General features: G+C 39.0%; 1 protein-coding gene across 18 annotated transcripts in view; it reads left to right on the top strand.

Moving 5' to 3' along the window:
- The window catches only part of LOC126297395 (muscle calcium channel subunit alpha-1-like), a 1,224,415-nt gene that overhangs the window by 1,054,604 nt on the left and 145,663 nt on the right, over positions 1-24,148 (top strand). For all 18 annotated transcript variants that reach the window (XM_049988154.1, XM_049988156.1, XM_049988157.1 and 15 more), the window contains one exon: positions 21,678-21,879. In XM_049988154.1, the coding sequence (XP_049844111.1) occupies positions 21,678-21,879 (202 nt within the window). The remainder of the gene's footprint in view (positions 1-21,677; positions 21,880-24,148) is intronic.

Below are 24,148 nucleotides of genomic sequence, written 5' to 3'. Positions count from 1 at the left end.
GTACTCTCTGTGAAGCTGAATTGGAATCCCAACAGGACCTGGCGATTTATTTATTTTCAACCAATTCAGCTGCTTCACAACCCCAGGGATGTCAATCACTATGTCCTCCATACGGGAATCTGTACGAGACTCAAATGGCGGTATGTTTGTATGATCCTCCTGCGTGAAAGATTTCTCAAATGCTAAATTTAAAATTTCAGCTTTCGTTGTGCTGTCTTCCGTTGCCAGGCCAGACTGATCAGTGAGTGTCTGGATGGAAGCCTTCGACCCGGTTCGTGATTTTACGTAAGACCAGAATTTTCTTGGGTTTTCAGCAAGATCTTTTCCTAAGGTATGATGGTGGGAGTGGTTGAATGCTTCACGAATTGCTCTTTTTACAGTAGCACAAATCTCTACTAACTTTTGCCTGTCATCATTCTCCCAATCTTTCTTGTACCGTGAGTGCAACTGCCTTTGCTTCCCACTTTTTCAGCACATACTTGTCCAATGCGTGATTTACAATGTGTTTAAAATTTGCCCATAATTCTTCCACATCCATCGTACCAGAAGTAAATGAAGTCGATTCATTTACTAAGTGGGATGGTAACAACTGCTTATCTGCTCTTTCTAGTAAGAATGCTCTCCTAGCTTTCTTGACCAACTTTTTAACTTTCATAACCATAGTCATAATGACAACATCATGATCACTAATCCCTGTCTCAACACTGACACCATCGATGAGGTCTGGTCTGTTCATGGCTACCAGATCTAAAATATTTCCATTACGCGTTGGCCATTGATTTAGCTGCTCAAGACGGTTTTTGGATTATGTGTTCAAAAGTAATTCACATGACGGCTGGTTTGTACCACCTGTAATGAATCCATAGACATCCCAGTGTAAACTAGGTAGGTTGAAGTTTCCTCCGACTAATATAGCGTGATCTGGGTACTTCTGTGATACAGAATGTAGACTCACTTTGAATGATTCTAGAACTGTCATGATGGAACCTGGTAGCTGGTAATAACATCCCACAATTAACTTTATTTCCCCTAGCCCTGTTAAACGTGTTCAGATAACTTCACAATCACACTCTACATCGACCTCAGTAGACACCATATTTTTGTCAACTGCAATGAAGACACCACCTTCTACTGTGTCTAATCTGTCTTTACAATACACGTTCCAACACTCACTAAGTATTTCAGAACTTCCTATCTCAGGGTTCAGCCAGGTCTCAGTCCCAAGAATAATTTGCGTGCCACACGCTTGCTGGAGGACAGTAGATTCAGGAACTTTATTCCAAACACTCTGACAGTTTATTGCTAATATCTTGATAGCTGAAGTGTCAATGTTTTACTTTGGGTACTGGTGGGACTTAACTTCTAACTTGGGTATCACTATTGATGATGACAGTGATGCTTTATCCTCATGGCATACTATTTCTCTCTCTGTTTTTTATAAATGAGCTACATCTTTTACAATTTGGTCATCATTAGTTTTTGTACTACTGTCTATATTCACCATTAATAACTCCTGTTCCTCATTATCAGTCAATCCCCAGTCAATTGAATTCCAGCATGCTGGTGTTTGTATCCTATTACCCCTCAAACCTACTTCAGACTCTTTCTGCTCAAAACTAAGTTTATTTATGTGTTTAATTATATAATTAACCTCATTTTGCAATTGAATCAATTGTGACTGCTCTTTGTACTGTTCATCTTATCAATGCTGTCTTTTACCTGGGTTTGGTGGCCACAACACGATTTCCTGAACCAGTTGATTTCGCGTGTTTTGTCCTGCTGAAGCTTGATTTTTCCCAACCTTTGTACAGTCTGGCCATTACATTTCCACCTGAGTAACTTGTATTTTTCTGCTGAAAACTTCTAAACCTTCCTGCCTCATTTTCACTGAGATTATATCTCAGGTCATAGTTACCACCGTAGTTTCTAGGACCAAATCTGCTATTGTAATTCCGTGGACCACCAAAACTATAATTATTATTTGACCTCTGGTGAATTTCCAAAACCATACTTATTATTATTGTCCCATGGGTAATTACCATTCTTTCCAAAATGATTACCTCTTCCTACATTATTATTGCTATTGTATTTACTATTAAAGCCTATTCAGTTGCTATAATTCCCTCTACCATTGTTTTCTCTCACTGCACATCGTTTCTTTGCATCATCTTCACTGCAGATGAATTCAAGTTCTCTTAACATCCCTTCAAATGCTTATATATTATTTCCTGCCCTACCATCCAATGATTGCTGACTGCATAATGATAACTTCATTGTGCACATATGTATCAGTTCCCCATCACTGTATGGATTATCTAAACACTGATTCTTTTTTCTCATTTTTCCAAAAATATAACTGGTTTCTTTTCTCCTGGATTTTCAAATAACTCTTTCTGTAACAATTCATACTTTATTCTATTTTGGGTCTCCATGGACCAGTATCCCCCCAAGAATGCAGATATTCTATTTTGGGTTTCCATGGACCAGTATTGCTCCAAGAATGTGGATTTAAATTGATCTTACGATTGACTGTTTGCAGCTACTCTTTGCATGGTTTCTGCTATTGTGCTGTCCATATGCCCACAAATGAAATCAAGCTTATGTCTAAGTGGCCAATGCTCTGCTAAACCAATCTTGAACTGATTTATAAATGTGCGTGGGTGTAAGCCGTTTCTGCTTTCTTTGTAATGTTGGAATTTTCTGACTGTCAAAAAGTGATCATTGTCAAATTTTTCCATTCCACCATACGGTGTTTGCGTTTTCTCAACATTATCCATTTCCTTCCACTGTGTCATGTTTTCTTGTATTCATTCTACCATATTTGGGTTCTGAGATGATAGATTTACGTCCCATTTGGTATTGTATCTACGCAGTGGTGTGCAGTTATCTAACCGTACCGTTCTTCGTGTATAAGGCTGAAAGATTCAGTTAAATTACCCATTACTGGATCAGTGTTTTGTCTTCCTATTTGATTCATATTGACTTGCGGTCTATAACCTGTTGTACTATAACTTGGAAATTGAGAAATTGGTACATGTGTCATCGCAACTTGCTCTGTTCTTGCATTTCGCATATGTTCGGAGGGTCAGCTGTCACTCTGTTGGAATGCCACGCAGTTACGATTTCTCGCTCCATTGTCTGTTGTAGCTGCACATTACCTGCTTTACACACCCAAGTTAACAATTCTCTTCCCATTTGCTTCTGTTTCATTTTGGTAATTATTGACGCAACGTCTTGTTGATATACGACTGGAATCTCATGGCTTTTTTGTGTTTCCGCTACTGCTATGGGAGATTGCACAACTGACTTGTTTACTTCTGGATTTCTGTCCATCACTATGTTGGGTGATACTACCACTTCTGTTGCCTCACTACTGGTTTCTGTACGGTTCTCGATACACTGTTTCAGTTCTGTACGAAGCTGTTGATACTGTTTCTAATTTTTCTAGATGATTTTTTTAATGTGTGTTTCAAAGCTGTTTAATGCAGCTCATATGACACATTTTCTTACATTGAGCTCTTCCACTGTTTGTTGCACCTTACCAGGTGTCTTATGTGCTAAAACTCTTTGATTAAAATTAGACACTGCATCCTGCACATGGTCAACATCCGAAAGCATATTTTTGGTCAGCCATTAACAATTGTATAAGCTCACGTAATTCTCTCGCCTCTCTCTGGATTTTAGTAAACTGTTCATTAACTTGCATACATAGTTTTCGCTAATCTTTGCGGACTTTTTCGAATCCAGCATAGGTTTCCAATTTGAGACTATTTAAGCCAGCATATGTCTCTGTTTTTTAATTCACCACTTCGGTCTTTAGATTTGCTGTTTCATTTTGTTAACCCTGCATTTATTTCAAGTTTTATATCTGATAACCCTGCATATGTCTGCTTTACTACCATAATGAGTTGCTTCAATATTGCAAACACACCATCTGACTCTTCAGCAACATCACCTGTCACTATTTGATGTAAATTTTGCATTCGTGTCTTTCACATCGCATCTCATCTACTTCTGTTCATAGTGCAAATGCACTTACACACATTCTTTCTGTTGGAAACTGTCCCATATGCTGTAGAGTCACTATATTTGGTTCGACATACTGAAGTTGCTCATCCTCTGATTCTACTTTTGACCCACCAGATTCGTCATTTGTTTGTTTTTGTCCATTCTCAGACTGTGATAACAATCGCAAAACTACCAGCATTCCCTCTGCATTATCACTGTGTACCATTCCGTAACTTGGACTTGATACTTTTTGTTGTTCATCAATCTCCATCCTGTCAAGATTGTCAGTTTGCCCTATCTGTGATAATCTCCATTCTTCTGCCATCTCCGATTGTCTGACTAACCTCTGTCTTTCTTGAATTGTGTGAGCCTGAGCTCTTGTCAACATCAAGTTATATGATCTTACACATTTCCAAAATATCATAGAAAGTTTCTTAGACTATTTAGCAACTATCATTAGCAACAACATTCACTGTTTGTAGAATTTCAAACCACACCCCCAAAGTTGTGCACAAGCAACTTTTACGCAAACATAAACATCATCTTATTTATTAATGCAACTTTTCTACACCTTGAATCACACATTAACTGTATTCTGACCACTATAAATACACATACATTGGGTAACCTCATCACAAAAACAACAATTTTTTTTTTCAAAAAATTTTAATTTCCCTTTCTAATTTGAGTAATTGCCATCCAGGCAGACCAAATGCCATCCTGGCAGGTTCAACATTCTGTAAGGTTTCGAGGTCAGAACGACAACTGTGTAAACTGTAAGTATTTTTGCTTTAAGGTTGCAATCTTATCACAGAAATACATGCATTTACACAGTTTACAATGTGACAATGTTATGATTGTTGTCAAACGAACACATCTCATCCTCAGAAAGTGAAATAATTCTAAACACAACAATTGTAAATTTTAACTAGAAGTTTCTTTACAAAGTTTTTCTTATGACTGTGTCATGATGTTGGCCAGTACTACGATAAATCATCCGATTCTGGTTTAAAGTTCGGTAATATTTAGGATGACAATCAAGTCTATGGAGGATTGTTAGTTTTGTGACAAGTTGAGCAAAAGGTTACCCAAGGTCACTGAAGTTTACAGAGGACACAAGCTGGTGGAGAAACACGTTTATGCCTCTGCTTGCGGTATTTACCTTAGCTGCGATGAGCTGTCATCTGCATATAAGAATGCCCTCTCAGTCCTTGCAAGGGCCATTAACTAACTGTTTGGCTCGTTTCTCCACAGTTGGAGCTGAACGACACTACAGCTAATATCTAGCTGAATGTCAGCCGCAGTGAATGCAGTGTTCACTCTAAATTCTCCTCTGTGTTGTACAGAGCATTATTTATTTATTTTATTTATTTGAGATACATATTCCAAAGACCCAGTATGGTGTGATTACACATGGGTGTGGAACGAGCCAAAGCAGATACCACATAGATATCATACAATAGAATACATACTGGTAGATTACACATGCTAGATGAATAATTCAAAACTGGTAGATTACAATAATATAATCAAGATAATAAACAATACAATAAAAATACAATAGTGATAAAAAACAATACAGATAACAATGACAATGGAAATAATCTGAATTACTACTCAAATTATTTATCTCTATTGGATAATTCATCTAAAGAGTAGAAACATTTTTCCAGTAGGAATTCCTTTAGCTTTTTTTTGAATAGCTTTTTACTTCCTTTTAGACACTTTATATTACTCAGGATTACTTTAGAGATTTTGGTACGTGTGTACTTCACCCCTTTTTGTACCAGAGAAAGATTTTTCCATTCACAATACATATCAACTTTCTGTCTTGTGTTATAATCATGGTATGCCTCATTTGTTTCATATTCAGAGGAACTGAGAGAGTGAAAGCCATGAGTGACAGGAGATATTGTGAGGTAGTGCTTAATATACCTAACTGTTAAAAAAGATTTCGACATGAGGTTCTTGGAGGGACACTACATATAATTCTGACTACTTTTTTCTTGCTTACAAAATTTTTTTTGAAAGTGGTGAGTTGCACCAAAAGATTATTCCATAGCACATCACTGAATGAAAGTAACCAAAATATGCAGACTTTGATACGTTGATGTCTCCAATTTTGGAGATCATTCGGATGGCAAATGTTGCTGAGCGAAGCTTTTTTTAGTGTTTGCTGTATGTTGAATCCCCAGTTGAGCCAGTTATCTATGTGAACACATAGGAACTTTGTGCACTGAATGCTCTGAAACTGTTGGCTCTCGTGTGCAATGTTAATCCCTTCTGGGCTTATGTAACTGGATTGGAACTGCATGTCATTTGTTTTACTGAGGTTTATTGCTAGAGAATTTGCCGTGAACCAGTTGAGAACATTTTCAACTGCTTGGTTGGCATTTAACTCTATGTCAGTGGAGGTGTTGCTGGCTCTCACTATACTTGTGTCACCTGCAAAAACTGTGATACTGCTAGCACTAATTGAGGACAGGGGTTGGTCATTAATATAATAATAAATATGAGGAGACCAAGGACTGGCCCTTGTGGAACTCCATGATGTACTGTTCCCCAGTCAGACTATCTCTCCTACTTGTAGATTGTTAACACCTAATTCTAAACATTATTTGTAAGTGCGTAAATTGCTTCGATTGTAGATATACCTCATCTGAAACTAAATTGTTGTTTACTAATTAGTGCAAATTTTTTAAGATGATTGACAATCCTGACATACATTAATTTTTCAAAGACTTTAGAAAATGCTGTTACAAGAGAGATAGGATGATAGTTGGAAGCATCTGTGGGATATACCTAACTGTTAAAAAAGATTTCGACATGAGGTTCTTGGAGGGACACTACATATAATTCTGACTATTTTTTTCTTGCTTACAAAATTTTTTTTGAAAGTGGTGAGTTTTTTGTAAAGGGGCTTCACAGTAACATACTTCATTCTATCAGGAAAGATACCTTGGTATAGAGAGGAATTGAATATACACTCCTGGAAATGGAAAAAAGAACACATTGACACCGGTGTGTCAGACCCACCATACTTGCTCCAGACATTGCGAGAGGTCTGTACAAGAAATGATCACACGCACGGCACAGCGGACACACCAGGAAACGCGGTGTTGGCCATCGAATGGTGCTAGCTGCCCAGCATTTGTGCACTGCCGCCGTCAGTGTCAGCCAGTTTGCTGTGGCATACGGAGCTCCATCGCAGTCTTTAACACTGGTAGCATGCCGCGACAGCATGGACATGAACCGTATGTGCAGTTGACGGACTTTGAGCGAGGGCATATAGTGGGCATGCGGGAGGCCAGGTGGACATACCGCCGAATTGCTCAACACGTGGGGCGTGAGGTCTCCACAGTACATCGATGTTGTCGCCAGTGGTCGGCGGAAGGTGCACGTGCCCGTCGACCTGGGACCGGACCACAGCGACGCGCGGATGCACGCCAAGACCGTAGGATCCTACACAGTGCCGTAGGGGACCGCACCGCCAGTTCCCAGCAAATTAGGGACACTGTTGCTCCTGGGGTATCGGCGAGGACCATTCGCAACCGTCTTCATGGAGCTAGGCTACGGTCCCGCACACCGTTAGGCCGTCTTCCGCTCACGCCCCAACATCGTGCAGCTCGCCTCCAGTGGTGAATGGAGGGACGAATGGAGACGTGTCGTCTTCAGCGATGAGAGTCGCTTCTGCCTTGGTGCCAATGATGGTCGTATGCGTGTTTGGCGCCGTGCAGGTGAGCGCCTCAATTAGGACTGCATACGACCGAGGCACACAGGGCCAACACCCGGCATCATGGTGTGGGGAGCAATCTCCTACACTGGCCGTACACCTCTGGTGATCGTCCTGGGGACACTGAATAGGGCACGGTACATCCAAACCGTCATCGAACCCATCGTTCTACCATTCCTAGACCGGCAAGGGAACTTGCTGTTCCAACAGGACAATGCACGTCCGCATGTATCCCGTGCCACCCAACGTGCTCTAGAAGGTCTAAGTCAACTACCTTGGCCAGCAAGATCTCCGGATCTGACCCCCATTGAGCATGTTTGGGACTGGATGAAGCGTCGTCTCACGCGATCTGCACGTCCAGCACGAACGCTGGTCCAACTGAGGCGCCAGGTGGAAATGGTATGGCAAGCCGTTCCACAGGACTACATCCAGCATCTCTATGATCGTCTCCATGGGAGATGCTGCAAAAGGTGGATATAGACTGTACTAGTGCCGACATTGTGCATGCTCTGTTGCCTGTGTCTATGTGCCTGTGGTTCTGTCAGTGTTATCATGTGATGTATCTGACCCCAGGAATGTGTCAATAAAGATTCCCCTTCCTGGGACAATGAATTCACGGTGTTCTTATTTCAATTTCCAGGAGTGTATGAGCTTGAACTTTAGAGAGTTGATTACAGCTGGCTTTTAGCAGTTTGCTGGAAATATTGGCTACACCCAATGAATTTTTACTTTTTGAGACACAATGGTTTTTCTTACTTCTTATAAGGTTATGGGGGCCATACCTATCATGTCTGTAGAGTTAGGGAAAAGTTCTTTCAGAGTTTTTATTGCCTTTTTGAAGAGCCTTTCATGCTGTTTTCTCAGCAACAGTTAAAAAGTGCTCATTAAAGATTTTAGCTACAATATCTTGATTTTGAACTAGCTTACCTTCATTGTTAAGAGCAATATTTTGGGTCGTGTTGGGGTAATTTGCACCAGTCCCATTTCGTATCACTGCCCATATAGTTTTGATCCCCCCATGAACCATGGACCTTGCCATTGGTGGGGAGGCTTGCGTGCCTCAGTGATACAAATGGCCGTACCATAGGTGCAACTACAATGGAGGGGTATCTGTTGAGAGGCCAGGCAAATGTGAGGTTCCTGAAGAGGGGCAGCAGCCTTTTCAGTAGTTGCAGGGAAAACAGTCTGGATGATTGAGTGATGTGGCCTTGTAACATTAACCAAAACGGCGTTACTGTGCTGGTACTGCAAACGGCTGAAAGCAAGGGGAAACTACAGCCGTAATTTTTACCGAGGGCATGCAGCTGTACTGTATGATGAAATGATGATGGCATCCTCTTGGGTAAAATATTCCAGAGGTAAAATAGTCCCCCATTCAGATCTCCGGGCGGGGATTACTCAAGAGGATGTCGTTATCAGGAGAAAGAAAACTGGCGTTCTACGGATCGGAGTGTGGAATGTCAGATCCCTTAATCGGGCAGGTAGGTTAGAAAATTTAAAAAGGGAAATGGATAGGTTAAAGTTAGATATAGTGGGAATTAGTGAAGTTCGATGGCAGGAGGAACAAGACTTTTGGTCAGGTGAATACAGGGTTATAAATACAAAATCAAGTAGGGGTAATGCAGGAGTAGGTTTAATAATGAATAAAAAAATAAGAGTAAGGTAAGCTGCTACAAACAGCATAGTGAACGCATTATTGTGGCCAAGATAGACACAAAGCCCACGCCTACTACAGTAGTACAAGTTTATATGCCAACTAGCTCTGCAGATGATGAAGAAATTGATGAAATGAATGCTGAGATAAAATAAATTATTCAGATAGTGAAGGGAGACGAAAATTTAATAGTCATGGGTGACTGGAATTCGTCAGTAGGAAAAGGGAGAGAAGGAAACATAGTAGGTGAATATGGATTGGGGGGAAGAAATGAAAAAGGAAGCCGTCTGGTAGAATTTTGCACAGAGCATAACTTAATCATATCTAATACTTTGTTCAAGAATCATAAACGAAGGTTGTATACGTGGAAGAATCCTGGAGATATAAAAAGGTATCAGATAGATTACATAATGGTAAGACAGAGATTTAGGAATCAAGTTTTAAAGTGTAAGAGATTTCCAGGGGCAGATGTGGACTCTAACCACAATCTATTGGTTATGAACTGTAGATTAAAACTGAAGAAACTACATAAAGGTGCTAAATTAAGGAGATGGGACCTGGATAGACTGAAAGAACCAGAGGTTGTAGAGAGTTTCAGGAAGAGCATATGGGAACAATTGACAGGAATGGGGGAAGGAAATACAGTAGAAGAACAATGGGTAGCTTTGAGGGATGAAGTAGTGAAGGCAGCAGAGAATCAAGTAGGTAAAAAGACGAGGGCTGATAGAAATCATTGGGTAACAGAAGAAATATTGAATTTAATTGATGAAAGGACAAAATGTAAAAACGCAGTAAACGAAGCAGGCAAAAAGGAATACAAACATCTCAAAAATGAGATCAACAGGAAGTGCTAAATGGCTAAGCAGGCATGGCTAGAGGAAAAATGTAAGGATGTAGAGGCTTATCTCACTAGGGGTAAGATAGATACTGCCTACAGGAAAATTAAAGAGACCTTTGGAGAGAAGAGAACCACTTGTATGAATATCAAGAGCTCAGATGGAAACGCAGTTATAAGCAAAGAAGGGAAGACAGAAAGGTGGAAGGAGTATATAGAGGGTTTATACATGTGCAGGATGCAGTGTCTAATGTTAATCAAAGAGTTTAGCACATAAGACACCTGGTAAGGTGCAACAAACAGTGGAAGAGCTCAATGTCAGAAAATGTGTCATACGAGCTGCATTAAACAGCTTTGATACACACATTGAAAACATCATCTAGAAAAATTAGAAACAGTATCAACAGCTTCGTACAGAACTGAAACAGTGTATCGAGAACCGTACAGAAACCAGTAGTGAGGCAACAGAAGTGGTAGTATCACCCAACATAGTGATGGGCAGAAATCCAGAAGTAAACAAGTCAGTTGTGCAATCTCCCATAGCAGTAGCAGAAACACAAAAAATCCATGAGATTCCAGTCGTATATCAACAAGACGTTGCGTCAATAATTACCAAAATGAAACAGAAGCAAATGGGAAGAGAATTGTTAACTTGGGTGTGTAAAGCAGGTAATGTGCAGCTACAACAGACAATGGAGCGAGAAATCGTAACTGCGTGGCATTCCAACAGAGTGACAGCTGACCCTCCGAACATATGCGAAATGCGAGAACAGAGCAAGTTGCGATGACACATGTACCAATTTCTCAATTTCCAAGTTATAGTACAACAGGTTATAGACCGCAAGTCAATATGAATCAAATAGGAAGACAAAACACTGATCCAGTAATGGGTAATTTAACTGAATCTTTCAGCCTTATACACGAAGAACGGTACGGTTAGATAACTGCACACCACTGCGTAGATACAATACCAAATGGGACGTAAATCTATCATCTCAGAACCCAAATATGGTAGAATGAATACAAGAAAACATGACACAGTGGAAGGAAATGGATAATGTTGAGAAAACGCAAACACCGTATGGTGGAATGGAAAAATTTGACAATGATCACTTTTTGACAGTCAGAAAATTCCAACATTACAAAGAAAGCAGAAACGGCTTACACCCACGCACATTTATAAATCAGTTCAAGATTGGTTTAGCAGAGCATTGGCCACTTAGACATAAGCTTGATTTCATTTGTGGGCATATGGACAGCACAATAGCAGAAACTATGCAAAGAGTAGCTGCAAACAGTCAATCGTAAGATCAATTTAAATCCACATTCTTGGAGCAATACTGGTCCATGGAAACCCAAAATAGAATATCTGCATTCTTGGGGGGATACTGGTCCATGGAGACCCAAAATAGAATAAAGTATGAATTGTTACAGAAAGAGTTATTTGAAAATCCAGGAGAAAAGAAACCAGTTAGATTTTTTGAAAAATGAGAAAAAAGAATCGGTGTTTAGATAATCCATACAGAGATGGGGAACTGATACATATGTGCACAATGAAGTTATCGTTATGCAATCAGCAATCATTGGATGGTAGGGCAGGAAATAATATATAAGCATTTGAAGGGATGTTAAGAGAACTTGAATTCATCTGCAGTGAAGATGATGCAAAGAAACGATGTGCAGTGAGAGAAAACAATGGTAGAGGGAATTATAGCAACTGAATAGGCTTTAATAGTAAACACAATGGCAATAATAATGTAGGAAGAGGTAATCATTTTGGAAAGAATGGTAATTACCCATGGGACAATAATAATAAGTATGGTTTTGGAAATTCACCAGAGGTCAAATAATAATTATAGTTTTGGTGGTCCACGGAATTACAATAGCAGATTTGGTCCTAGAAACTACGGTGGTAACTATGACCTGAGATATAATCTCAGTGAAAATGAGGCAGGAAGGTTTAGAAGTTTTCAGCAGAAAAATACAAGTTACTCAGGTGGAAATGTAATGGCCAGACTGCACAAAGGTTGGGAAAAATCAAGCTTCAGCAGGACAAAACATGCGAAACCAACTGGTTCAGGAAATCATGTTGTGGCCACCAAACTCATGTAAAAGACAGCATTGATGAGATGAACAGTACAAAAAGCAGTCACAATTGATTCAATTGCAAAATGAAGTTAATTATATAATTAAACACATAAATAAACTTAGTTTTGAGCAGAAAGAGTCTGAAGTAGGTTTGAGGGGTAATAGGATACAAACACCAGCATGCTGGAATTCAATTGACTGGGGATTGACTGATAATGAGGAACAGGAGTTATTAATGGTGAATATAGACAGTAGTACAAAAACTAATGATGACCAAATTGTAAAAGATGTAGCTCATTTATAAAAAACAGAGAGAGAAATAGTATGCCATGAGGATAAAGCATCACTGTCATCATCAATAGTGATACCCAAGTTAGAAGTTAAGTCCCACCAGTACCCAAAGTAAAACATTGACACTTCAGCTATCAAGATATTAGCAATAAACTGTCAGAGTGTTTGGAATAAAGTTCCTGAATCTACTGTCCTCCAGCAAGCGTGTGGCACGCAAATTATTCTTGGGACTGAGACCTGGCTGAACCCTGAGATAAGAAGTTCTGAAATACTTAGTGAGTGTTGGAACGTGTATTGGAAAGACAGATTAGACACAGTAGAAGGTAGAGTCTTCATTGCAGTTGACAAAAATATGGTGTCTACTGAGGTCGATGTAGAGTGTGATTGTGAAGTTATCTGAACACGTTTAACAGGGCTAGGGGAAATAAAGTTAATTGTGGGATGTTATTACCAGCTACCAGGTTCCATCATGACAGTTCTAGAATCATTCAAAGTGAGTCTACATTCTGTATCACAGAAGTACCCGGATCACGCTATATTAGTCGGAGGAAACTTCAACCTACCTAGTTTACACTGGGATGTCTATGGATTCATTACAGGTGGTACAAACCAGCTGTCGTGTGAATTACTTTTGAACACATAATCCAAAAACTGTCTTGAGCAGCTAAATCAATGGCCAACGCGTAATGGAAATATTTTAGATCTGGTAGCCATGAACAGACCAGACCTCATCGATGGTGTCAGTGTTGAGACAGGGATTAGTGATCATGATGTTGTCATTATGACTATGGTTATGAAAGTTAAAAAGTTGGTCAAGAAAGCTAGGAGAGCATTCTTACTAGAAAGAGCAGATAAGCAGTTGTTACCATCCCACTTAGTAAATGAATCGACTTCATTTACTTCTGGTACGATGGATGTGGAAGAATTATGGGCAAATTTTAAACACATTGTAAATCACGCATTGGACAAGTATGTGCTGAAAAAGTGGGAAGCAAAGGCAGTTGCACTCGCGGTACAAGAAAGATTGGGAGAATGATGACAGGCAAAAGTTAGTAGAGATTTGTGCTACTGTAAAAAGAGCAATTCGTGAAGCATTCAACCACTACCACCATCATACCTTAGCAAAAGATCTTGCTGAAAACCCAAGAAAATTCTGGTCTTACGTAAAATCACGAAGCGGGTCGAAGGCTTCCATCCAGACACTCACTGATCAGTCTGGCCTGGCAACGGAAGACAGCACAACGAAAGCTGAAATTTTAAATTTAGCATTTGAGAAATCTTTCACGCAGGAGGATCATACAAACATACCGCCATTTGAGTCTCGTACAGATTCCCGTATGGAGGACATAGTGATTGACATCCTTGGGGTTGTGAAGCAGCTGAATGGGTTGAAAATAAATAAATCGCCAGGTCCTGATGGGATTCCAATTCAGCTTCACAGAGAGTACTCTACTGCATTGGCTCCTTACTTAGGTTGCATTTATCGCAAATCTCTTGCTCAACGTAAAGTCTCGAGCAACTGGAAAAAAGTGCAGGTGATGCCTGTATATAAGTAGGGTAGAAGGACGGATCCTCAAAATTACAGACCAATATCCTTAACATCGGTTTGTTGCAGTATTCTATAACATATTCTCAGTTTGAATATAATGAATTTCCTTGAGACAGAGAAGTTGCTGTCCATGCATGAGGACAGCTTTAGAAAGCATTGCTCCTGCAAAACGCAACTCGCCATTTTTTCACATGATATCTTGAGAACTATGGATGATGGGTATCAGACGGATGCCATATTCCTTGACTTTCGGAAAGTGTTTGACTCCGTGCCCCACTGCAAACTCCTAACTAAGGTACGAGCATATGGGATTGGTTCCCAAGTATGTGAGTGGCTTGAAGATTTCTTAAGTAACAGGACCCAATACGTTATCCTCGATGGTGATTGTTCATCGGAGGTGAGGGTATCATCTCGAGTGTGTGGGGCAGGTCCACTGTTGTTTTCTATCTACATAAATGATCTTTTGGATAGCGTGGATAGCAATGTGCGGCTGTTTGCTGATGATGCTGTGGTGTACGGGAAGGTGTCGTCATTGAGTGACTCAAGCAGGATACAAGATGACTTGGACAGGATTTGTGATTGGCGTAAAGAATGGCAGCTAACTCTAAATATAAATAAATGTAAATTAATGCAGATGAATAGGAAAAAGAATCCTGTAATGTTTGAATACTCCATTAGTAGTGTAGTGCTTGACACAGTCACGTCAATTAAATATTTGGGCATAATATTGCAGAGCGATATGAAGTGGGACAAGCATGTAATGGCAGTTGTGGGGAAGGCAGATTTGTTACTGGTAGGTTTGATCATCACACGGAAATGCTTCCGGAACTCAGGTGGGAGTCTCTAGAGGAAAGGACATGTTCTTTTTGTGAATTGCTACCGATGAAATTTAGAGAACCAGCACTTGAGGCTGACTGCAGTACAATTTTACTGCCACCAACTTACATTTAGGGGAAAGACCACAAAGATAAGATAAGAGAGATTAGGGCTCATACAGAGGCATATAGGCAGTAATTTTTCCTTCGTTCTGTTTGGGAGTGGAACAGGGAGAGAAGATGCTACTTGTGGTATGGGGTACCCTCTGCCACACACCGTATGGTGGATTGTGGAGTATGTATATAGATGTAGATGTAGATGTAGAAGTAAAATTAACACCAAGCAATAGGAAGGTTATCGTGTTGAAAACAAGTTCTTTTCTATCTACAAAGGCCACATGGAAATGAGTAAAGTGGTCCATGATAATGCATTTCAATTAATTAATCCAAAAACAGGAAAATCACTGGGTTTGTACCATGTGAGTCATTTGAAATTGTATAAAGGGTAAACAAAAGAAAAAAAAAGAGTAACTCCACACGAGAATTTAGTTGTATTAAATGTCCAGAAATCACAGAGTATGAAAGCTAACAAAATGCACACAGATAAAACTTTTAACTTGTAATTGTCTCAGTTAGATGAATAAAACAAGTTTTGTAGGAAGGTAAAAGTATATTATGAAGAAAAGACAGGAAAGTCACAACTTAAGTAACTCTTTTGCAAACTAAATATGTTCTGGAGAAAGAGTAGAAAGTAAGGAGCAAGGTAAAGATCAGCGTGTGGATAGTTTCACAAAATAGTAGTAGATTCTCTCTTAAAGACATAATGTAAAGGAGAAGGAAGTTGATTTTTGTGGACGAAAGGAAGTAAAGAAGTAGGAAGGAAATAAAGAATTAGGTAATTCTTCCATTAGGTAATTCCATTAGGTAATTGTTCCATTGAGGACAGTGGACAAGTAATTGAGATATTTTGGGGGAATATGTGAAGCATATATGATTTGTGGAAGGTAACACAAACTGATATTGAAATAAGGATATGAGGGAAATAAATATAAGAATTCGTTAGGAGGTAATAAGAGGAAAGAGAACTGAATTATTAAGCTAAGCAAGAAACATGTTATTTCATGGAAGGAGGTAAACAGTAGGAAGTAAGATTAACCCAGAAAAGATTTCAATAAGGAAGAGTATGATGGGGAAAGGAAGGAACATAAAAGTTTTCTATCGAGAAAAAGGCGAAAGGGATAAGTACAACTGAGAAAAAAAAATTAAGTTTTCATACAATGCAATAGAACAGTAGAGAAGAGAGGTGTTTTGTATAATTATAAATTCTGTTTCAGCTAATGCCAAAAAGAAGAGATTGCAGAGAAAAAGACGTGGGAGTTGGAGTCAAAGTGCGAAGTTTTCAAAAATTATATGAAATTCTTGTAGTCAGAATAATAAAATGAGGTGGTGGAAGGAATTCATTAACTTACTAACTGTCATTACCATCTATTTCACTCTTATTATCCATCATGATGAAGGTGAGAAAACCATTATATATATATATTATGAAAATCAAGTAGAATGGGGAGGAAAGAGAGTAAATAAAGACAGTGATAAGAAAAATTCAGAGTAGGTATTAAAATTCATGGAGAAGAAATAAAAATGTTGAGGTTCGCCGATCACATTGTAATTCTGTCAGAGACAGCAAAGGACTTGGAAGAGCACTTGAACGGAATGGACAGTGTCTTGAAAGGAGTATATAAGATTAACATCAACAAAAGCAAAATGAGGATAATGGAATGCATTCAAATTAAATCGGGTGTTGCTGAGGGAATTAGATTAGGAAATGAGACACTTAAAGTGGTAAAGGAGTTCTGCTATCTGGGGAGTAAAATAACTGATGATGGTCGAAGTAGAGAGGATATAAAATGCAGACTGGCAATGGCAAGGAAATCATTTCTGAAGAAGAGAAATTTGTTAACATCGAGTATATTTTTAAGTGTCAGGAAGTCGTTTCTGAAAGTATTTGTATGGAGCGTAGCCATGTATGGAAGTGAAACATGGACGATAACTAGTTTGGACAAGAAAAGAATAGAAGCTTTCGAAATGTTGTGTTGCAGAAGAATGCTGTAGATTAGATGGGTAGATCACATAACTAATGAGGAGGTATTGAATAGAATTGGGGAGGAGTTTGTGGCACAACTTGACAAAAAGGAGGGACCAGTTGGTAGGACATGTTTTGAGGCATCAAGGGATCACAAATTTAGCATTGGAGGTCTGCGTGGAGGGTAAAAATCGTAGAGGGAGACCAAGAGATGAATACACTAAGCAGATTCAGAAGGCTGTAGGTTGCAGTAAGTACTGGGAGATGAAGAAACTTGCACAGGATAGAGTAACATGGAGAGCTGCATCAAACCAGTCTTAGGACTGAAGACCACAACAACAACAGCAACATAGTTTTGATTTTATTAGTGGAGTTAATTTTTGAGCGCAGATACATACTTTTTGATTTCTGAATGCACCCCATTCTGCACTTGCCGCCAGTTCAGAGAAAAGCCCCAAAAACTTCACTCTTGTCTTTCTCGTAGCCGAACTGTCTTCCCACCTGGCTTCTTTCATCTTCCAGGTCACAACTTTTTCTGCCAATAGGAATATTCCTCTTATTTTCTGGAATCACTCTCTGCCAATCACGAAGGCCCTACCATTGAACTGCATCAAAATTTCAGCACTTTACTCCTTCCTTGTTCGTTTCCACCAATCGAATGTTTTGTGCCTACTCCAGATGCCTAAAAGTTATGTGCTTACATCACATATGTACCATTCGCTGTTTACATGATCAACTGCATCACTGGTTTTATGAAATGCAGTTTTCTAAAGCTTCTTTCTGTCCTACTTCTGTTGGCTTCTTACTTGCTCTCCAGTATGTGTCACCTGTCTGGTCGCTGACTCCCACTGCAGGGCACCCCCTAAGAGTTTTCCGTGGTGCCTCCCGTAGTGCAGCCTTTGCTTGTGCCTGCAACCGTTGCCACACAAAACGTTTCCTCTCGCTGCTTGTTTTACCTTCTGCTCAATGACATGCATTATATAGGAGCGGTGTGTTAATACTGTCAATTGAGTGTCATCCCTTTTGTATTACATTCTTATAGCCAAATCTGCTCATTACCGCTGAAGTAAGTCTGGTGTCATATTCACCTTCCCGTTATGATGAATTAAACTCTTATGTAAGGTGCGAAATTGACTTTAATTTATTTTGCCACCTTACAAACTTAAAATTTATCTAAGATAATAAATACATGGTTTTAATCAATTTTGGGAGCATATCAACTCTGTTATATGGAATTATGAATGATACCTTTTTCTGGTGGATCTTGACAGCTATTGTGACAGTGCTGCCCTGCACATTGTAGAATGAGCTTAGAGGCAGATCTGTGAGGCATATCATGCCGAGTTGCTGTACTTGTATCATGAGTTAGTGCATGAAAGATATTTACTTGGTAACAACTGTTCAATGAAGGTTATGGCTAGCTGAATTTTAACTGTGCTAATACTAGTAGGCAATACCATGTAGCTCAGTATCCATCCTTCAGTCATGGAAAAATGTCCCTTTTTGGAAACTCACATATCACAATCACATCCATATCCTAAAAACTGGGTCAAATGAGTTTGAAAGCAGTGTTTTGTTATGTCAGTGGATTATGTTGTAATGCATACATGTTAACTGTCAGTTGTCACTTTGATCAGTTGTTACAAGATTTAGTTTATCCTGTAAGGCATAAATTGTTTTTTGTAAAAAAGAAAAACTATTTATTTACAACTATTGGTTCTGGTTCGTACCTCCAAGTTCTCAGCTTAGGAAACATAGTCATATATTTTATTTTCACTATAAAGATTTGGGATATCCTGTACCTGTACTTCAAAATATGCCACACCAGTGTGAAATATATAATATTGCAGAGCCCATGTTATTGTGATGATGATGCAAAATTCTTATTGTTGTCATTACATTCCACAGTGGGTGGTTGCCCATATTCACAATTTTGAATATATTTAATGTATTAGTGTGAGGTATATCCTTATGTACAATTGTCGTGAATGTTAACCTGAATGCATTTTTGAAAATATGGATAAGATACCTCAGACCAAACTTTACGCATAATTTATACCCACTCTGCAGCATTTCTCTACTCAGTCTTTATAAAAAAAATCCATCAATGTGAAACACACTAATATTAAAAACAGAGTACTACCTGGAGGAAAAAATAACAGTGTTCTCCTCACGAACAATGTTATGAAAAAAATGCAGGAAAAACAGTGCTTGGCAAAATGGAGGAAAATAATTGGAATATGTAAATGTTCACCTGCCCAGAAAACTGGCTGCACCCTGTAATCTACTCATTGTGATGTAACATGTGCTGAACATAATGAGAGTGTAAAACTAATTTGCAGAAGAGATGTTTCTTACTGAATTACGCAAATATTTTGGTTCAGTTAGCTGTCATCCTAAACTAGGATATACATATACATACACATACACACATACATACATACATACATACCCCACAAGCCACCGTATGGTGCATGGTAAAGTTTCTTACTGAATTGTGCAAATATTTTGGTTCAGTTAATTGTCATACTAAACTGAGATCTACACACACACACACACACACACACACACACACACACACACACACACACCACAAGCCACTGTATGCTGCATGGTAAAGAGTACCTTGTACAACTGTTAGTCATTTCTTTTCCTGTTCCACTACCAAATGGACTGAATGAAAAAGAATGTGTATATGTTTCCTACAGTCCTGATTTCTCATCTTGTATTCACCGTCCTAACACAAGATGTATGTTAGTGGCAGTTGGATCAATCCAGTCTGTTGCAAATGCTAGTTCTCTAAAGTTTCTCTTAGAGTTTTGTGAAAAGAGCATCTTCTTTACTACAGGAATTTCCCTTTCTGTTCATGGACCATTTCCATAACACTCATGTGCATCTAGTAACACATGTCGTTATTGCCCCATTTGGATCACTGGTACATGAAGAAAGTTGTTTTTTTAAAAAAGATAATGATGTAGTCATTGTGGCCATTAATTTTTGAAAAAAGCATTTCTTGGTGGTGCAGATGATCAGGGACAAAAAATCAGAAACATTGAAATTGTAAATGCCTTGATGGTGGTTTTCTATGACCTAGAGAGGATATAATGTAACATCTATTTTTAGCAAAATTCACATCTATTTTCGGAAAAATTTGCACATGTGTGCATATTCTCAACATATTTTCTTGGTTTTGACCTTTTGTGGGCATTCATAGCCATGCTTGACAAGCTGCTTATGGAAGATAAACAAAAATAGCTGTATTTATATGTGAGGGAAAGACATTCAGTGTGGTCAAAATACATTCACAGGTTTTATTTTTCATTTGCTATAGTGCCAACTGCAGGTGCTATAAACTGACATTTGGCAACAAGTGTAAACAAACTAGAAGTATGACTGCCACAGGCAACAGGAGCAGTGCAAGGGAACAGGCCCCAGCACCCAGACTACACCCGTGATCCGTGTTTTTGTGAAAGCAGAACTGAACCACTTCTTCAGTAGTGAATGTGAAAAAATGCTTATAGCTCTTAAGGTATGAATTGTAGATCCTGTGTTTACTGGACATTTTTTCTTCTTTTGGTCCATTCTGTCTCCTCCCAAAGTATGGAAAGCAAAGAGCGTGCAATAGAAGAGATTGTTTGTGTGTGTGCGTGTGTGTGTGCACATCATCTTCAACCAGATACAGTCATGATATCATAGCAGCAAACAACTATTCATAACAGAGCATTCTGCTCCACTTAAATAATAACAGATATGATCACAAACACCACTGTTAACTAACAATTCATGTACTTAATGTGCCATTAAATTTATATCAAAAGTAACTCTCTGCGAATATCATTTCCAATTTAGAAACTGTTTTTTGTTTCATTGCCAAATGTAGTGAAAGTAATATAGGTACTTTTTCATAACAAATTCACCCATCGGTTACACTACCTTAGTTGCACTGTTACAGTTGCTGATATGCTTACCATTTGATTTTAAGACACTGACCATGCCATGTATATCTTTATTTTAGTAGTTACACTGTTAGATTTAATGTGTTGTATGCTGGAATAGTGTCAAAACTGCATAAGGATTGCACCTTCTAGATTTTACATATGGTTTATACATCTGGGATAGTAGCATCATGTTTTACTTCCCCCACACTGATGGGTGGAATATATCATGGTATATACATAAAAAAATTTACTGTAATGTATCTTGATTTTTATTAAATGTGGTTCCAAGTAAAAGAACAGCCTATACAGACAAATTCAGAATGCCTGTGGACCTGTACATATAAAAAAACTATTGATACAAAAGAAATAATTTTTGATTTCTTATATAATTACCATCAGATTTAATTTTAGTGCAACCCATTAATGTTTCAACTCAGTGTTCTTTTTTTACCATCATAGTATATATCCTTCTTGGGTGTCATATTCCTATTTCTTGTAACTGACAAACATTGTTTAGTGCTACAAGTATTCAGAGCAACACCAGTGTGTGAATTATTAACTGGGTATAATTGCCTAAGTTTCAGATTTTGTGTCTGCGTATCTTCCTGTATCTTGGCATATGTAGTTACCTGCTAGCTAAATACTTTGTTCTGTGCTGACTTCTCTCTCTGTTTATTTTTCAGATTGCTTTACGTCTCCATTGATTCAAATAAGGAAGATCATGGTCCAATTTATAATTTCAGGCCAATTGTTGCTGCATATTACATCATATACATCATCATTATTGCATTTTTTATGGTGAACATATTTGTAGGTTTTGTTATTGTTACATTTCAAAATGAAGGTGAACAAGAATACAAAAACTGTGAGCTGGATAAAAACCAGGTAACTTTTGATTTAAAAAATAATCACTTTAGTACACTTGCATTACTGAAGTTGAATGTTCAGACCAAAATTACTGTGAAATATGCTACGTGTCCCAAAATGCTTAACAAGAAGTCAAATTATCTAAATATATATATGCATATAATCACGAGTAAAAGTTGACTGTTGTTTTCCTGTCTCCTTCCACCATAAACAGATTCTGTTAAGAGTGACTCTAATGACCTCAAAGAATGCCAGTTGTAGTTCATTGATTACAGATTCTCAAAGAATGTATCAGTGATACATGGTGAATTGATTAATATCACTGTACCAAATGAAGAACACAATTTTTATTGGATTTGGGTTCTTTCCTTTCAAGCAGACACCACTTATGTAAAATGAAATGGTAAATTTTATTTTATTTGTATTCTCTAGAAGAGGAGGAGTTGTTGAAATTTTATACCAAGTAAAGAAAAAAGTAAATCAATGGCAGTAAACTTGGATAGTAAACAGGATTCATCTGAGTAAAATGATAGCACACAGTGAGTGATCAGTACAATGGTACTTGATGACACCATTGATGTGCATATAGAAAGATAATAAACTAGAATACAGAGGAAACCAGAATGTAGCAAAATTTTCTGAATTCCAACACATGCATCTGTTTCTGTGCTGTTAGTTACACTTAAAGACAACAGCCATCTGAGAACGTTCTGTAAAAGACCCCAGCATCCTATGTGTTACAAATATGATAGAAAAATGCAAATGCAATAAAAGAGGGTCAGTTTGATAACTAAATAAAAATAATAAAAATAGAGAGAGAGAGAGAGAGAGAGAGAGAGAGAGAGAAATAGGTCAGCAAGTGCTGTAATTTAAAAACCAACCTAAGACTAGGTCAAATGAATCTTTTCTTCTCCCAAGGGAGCACACATTTCATTATACCTGGGGACTGGGTGTTTGTGTTGCCCTCATCATTTCATCATCATCATCATCATCATCATCATCATCATCAGCCGTCACAGTGGCTAGATTGGACTGTGTAAAAATTGGGACTTTGTACGAGTGCTAATCACTGCACAGTTGAGCACCCCACAAACCAAACATCACCACCATCATCATTTCATTATATGTTCTAAACAGATACTGTTGTGACACACAACATAAGTAAATGTGCAGCATGACATCAACAGGTATATTTCACAGTACAAATACAGCACAAACTTTCATAGGCATAACGAACAGTTCCAGAGTCAAAACCAACAGAGTAATCCAGAATGAAGGTGTGATTCAGTTTCATATGCAGAGGCAGTAGGTAGATGGTGCACTGTGAGCAAAGAAGTGCTTGAGCAGCTGGTGACATCAGTATAAATAGATGGCAACCTAGTGATGGTGGGACTAGGTGGGCACTGTTGTGAGCATGATGGTTGGCAGGTTCATGTAATCTGAAGCAGTGTCGGTTCTCTGGCAGCTGGGTGTTGCAAGAGCACTGGCAATCTTTTGGGGCATGCCATGCAGAGTCCCTTGGGCACTGGAGTGGAGGTGTGATCCAGGGCATCCCATGGCTGTAGAGGCAGAAAACAGACTGGTTGTAAATAATGTGAATGGCAAGAAGACGGTGGCACTGACGAGGTGCAAGGCCCACTGAAAGGTGTGGTAGTCCAGTTGGTTACCACAGGCCTACCCCTTGATGTGGGTGATGAGAAGCTTTACATGGTGTCATGCTGCACTCAGCTGGATGCTGAGAGGGGTGACGACCATGAGAAACATCAGAAGATGCACCAAAAGGGTGTGCAGGCTCAAACAGTTCCTGGTTGGTCCACATGAGGGAGTATGGCTGGCAGGATTTTGTGTTTCACTGGCTGCTGGGTTATGACAGTGAGTAGGATGATGCCAGAGGCACTGCAGGACATGCCGTGTCCACATCTGGTTCAAGTGGGTGAAGGCATCCCTGGCGGAGGTGCTGCTCAGGAAGGTCTGGTGGCCAGTTTAGTGTGGGTGGCCTAGAAAATGAGTGTGATGAGTGCACAGCTGGAGGTGTCATGTAGGGTTGTAGGGAAGGAGGCAAGGAGGACTCCTAATCAAGAGTGGAGAAAAAAATTGGTGAGAGGAGTGTAGAAGAATCTTATGTAGCATTGCTGTGAAGAGCTTCTGGAAATGTGAACTGGAACAGTGGTGGCGGGTCACCTGCTACTGGTGAAATTGGTTTCAATGTAAGGTCGCCGTCCTGGCTCCCACGTCTTAAGGCGTGTGTACATCAGCCCCCTTGCTACTAGAGTACTGCATCAACCCA

Source organism: Schistocerca gregaria, chromosome X, assembly GCF_023897955.1.
Source record: "Schistocerca gregaria isolate iqSchGreg1 chromosome X, iqSchGreg1.2, whole genome shotgun sequence".
Lineage (NCBI taxonomy): Eukaryota > Metazoa > Arthropoda > Insecta > Orthoptera > Acrididae > Schistocerca > Schistocerca gregaria.
This window is presented reverse-complemented; position numbering and strand designations above follow the sequence as displayed.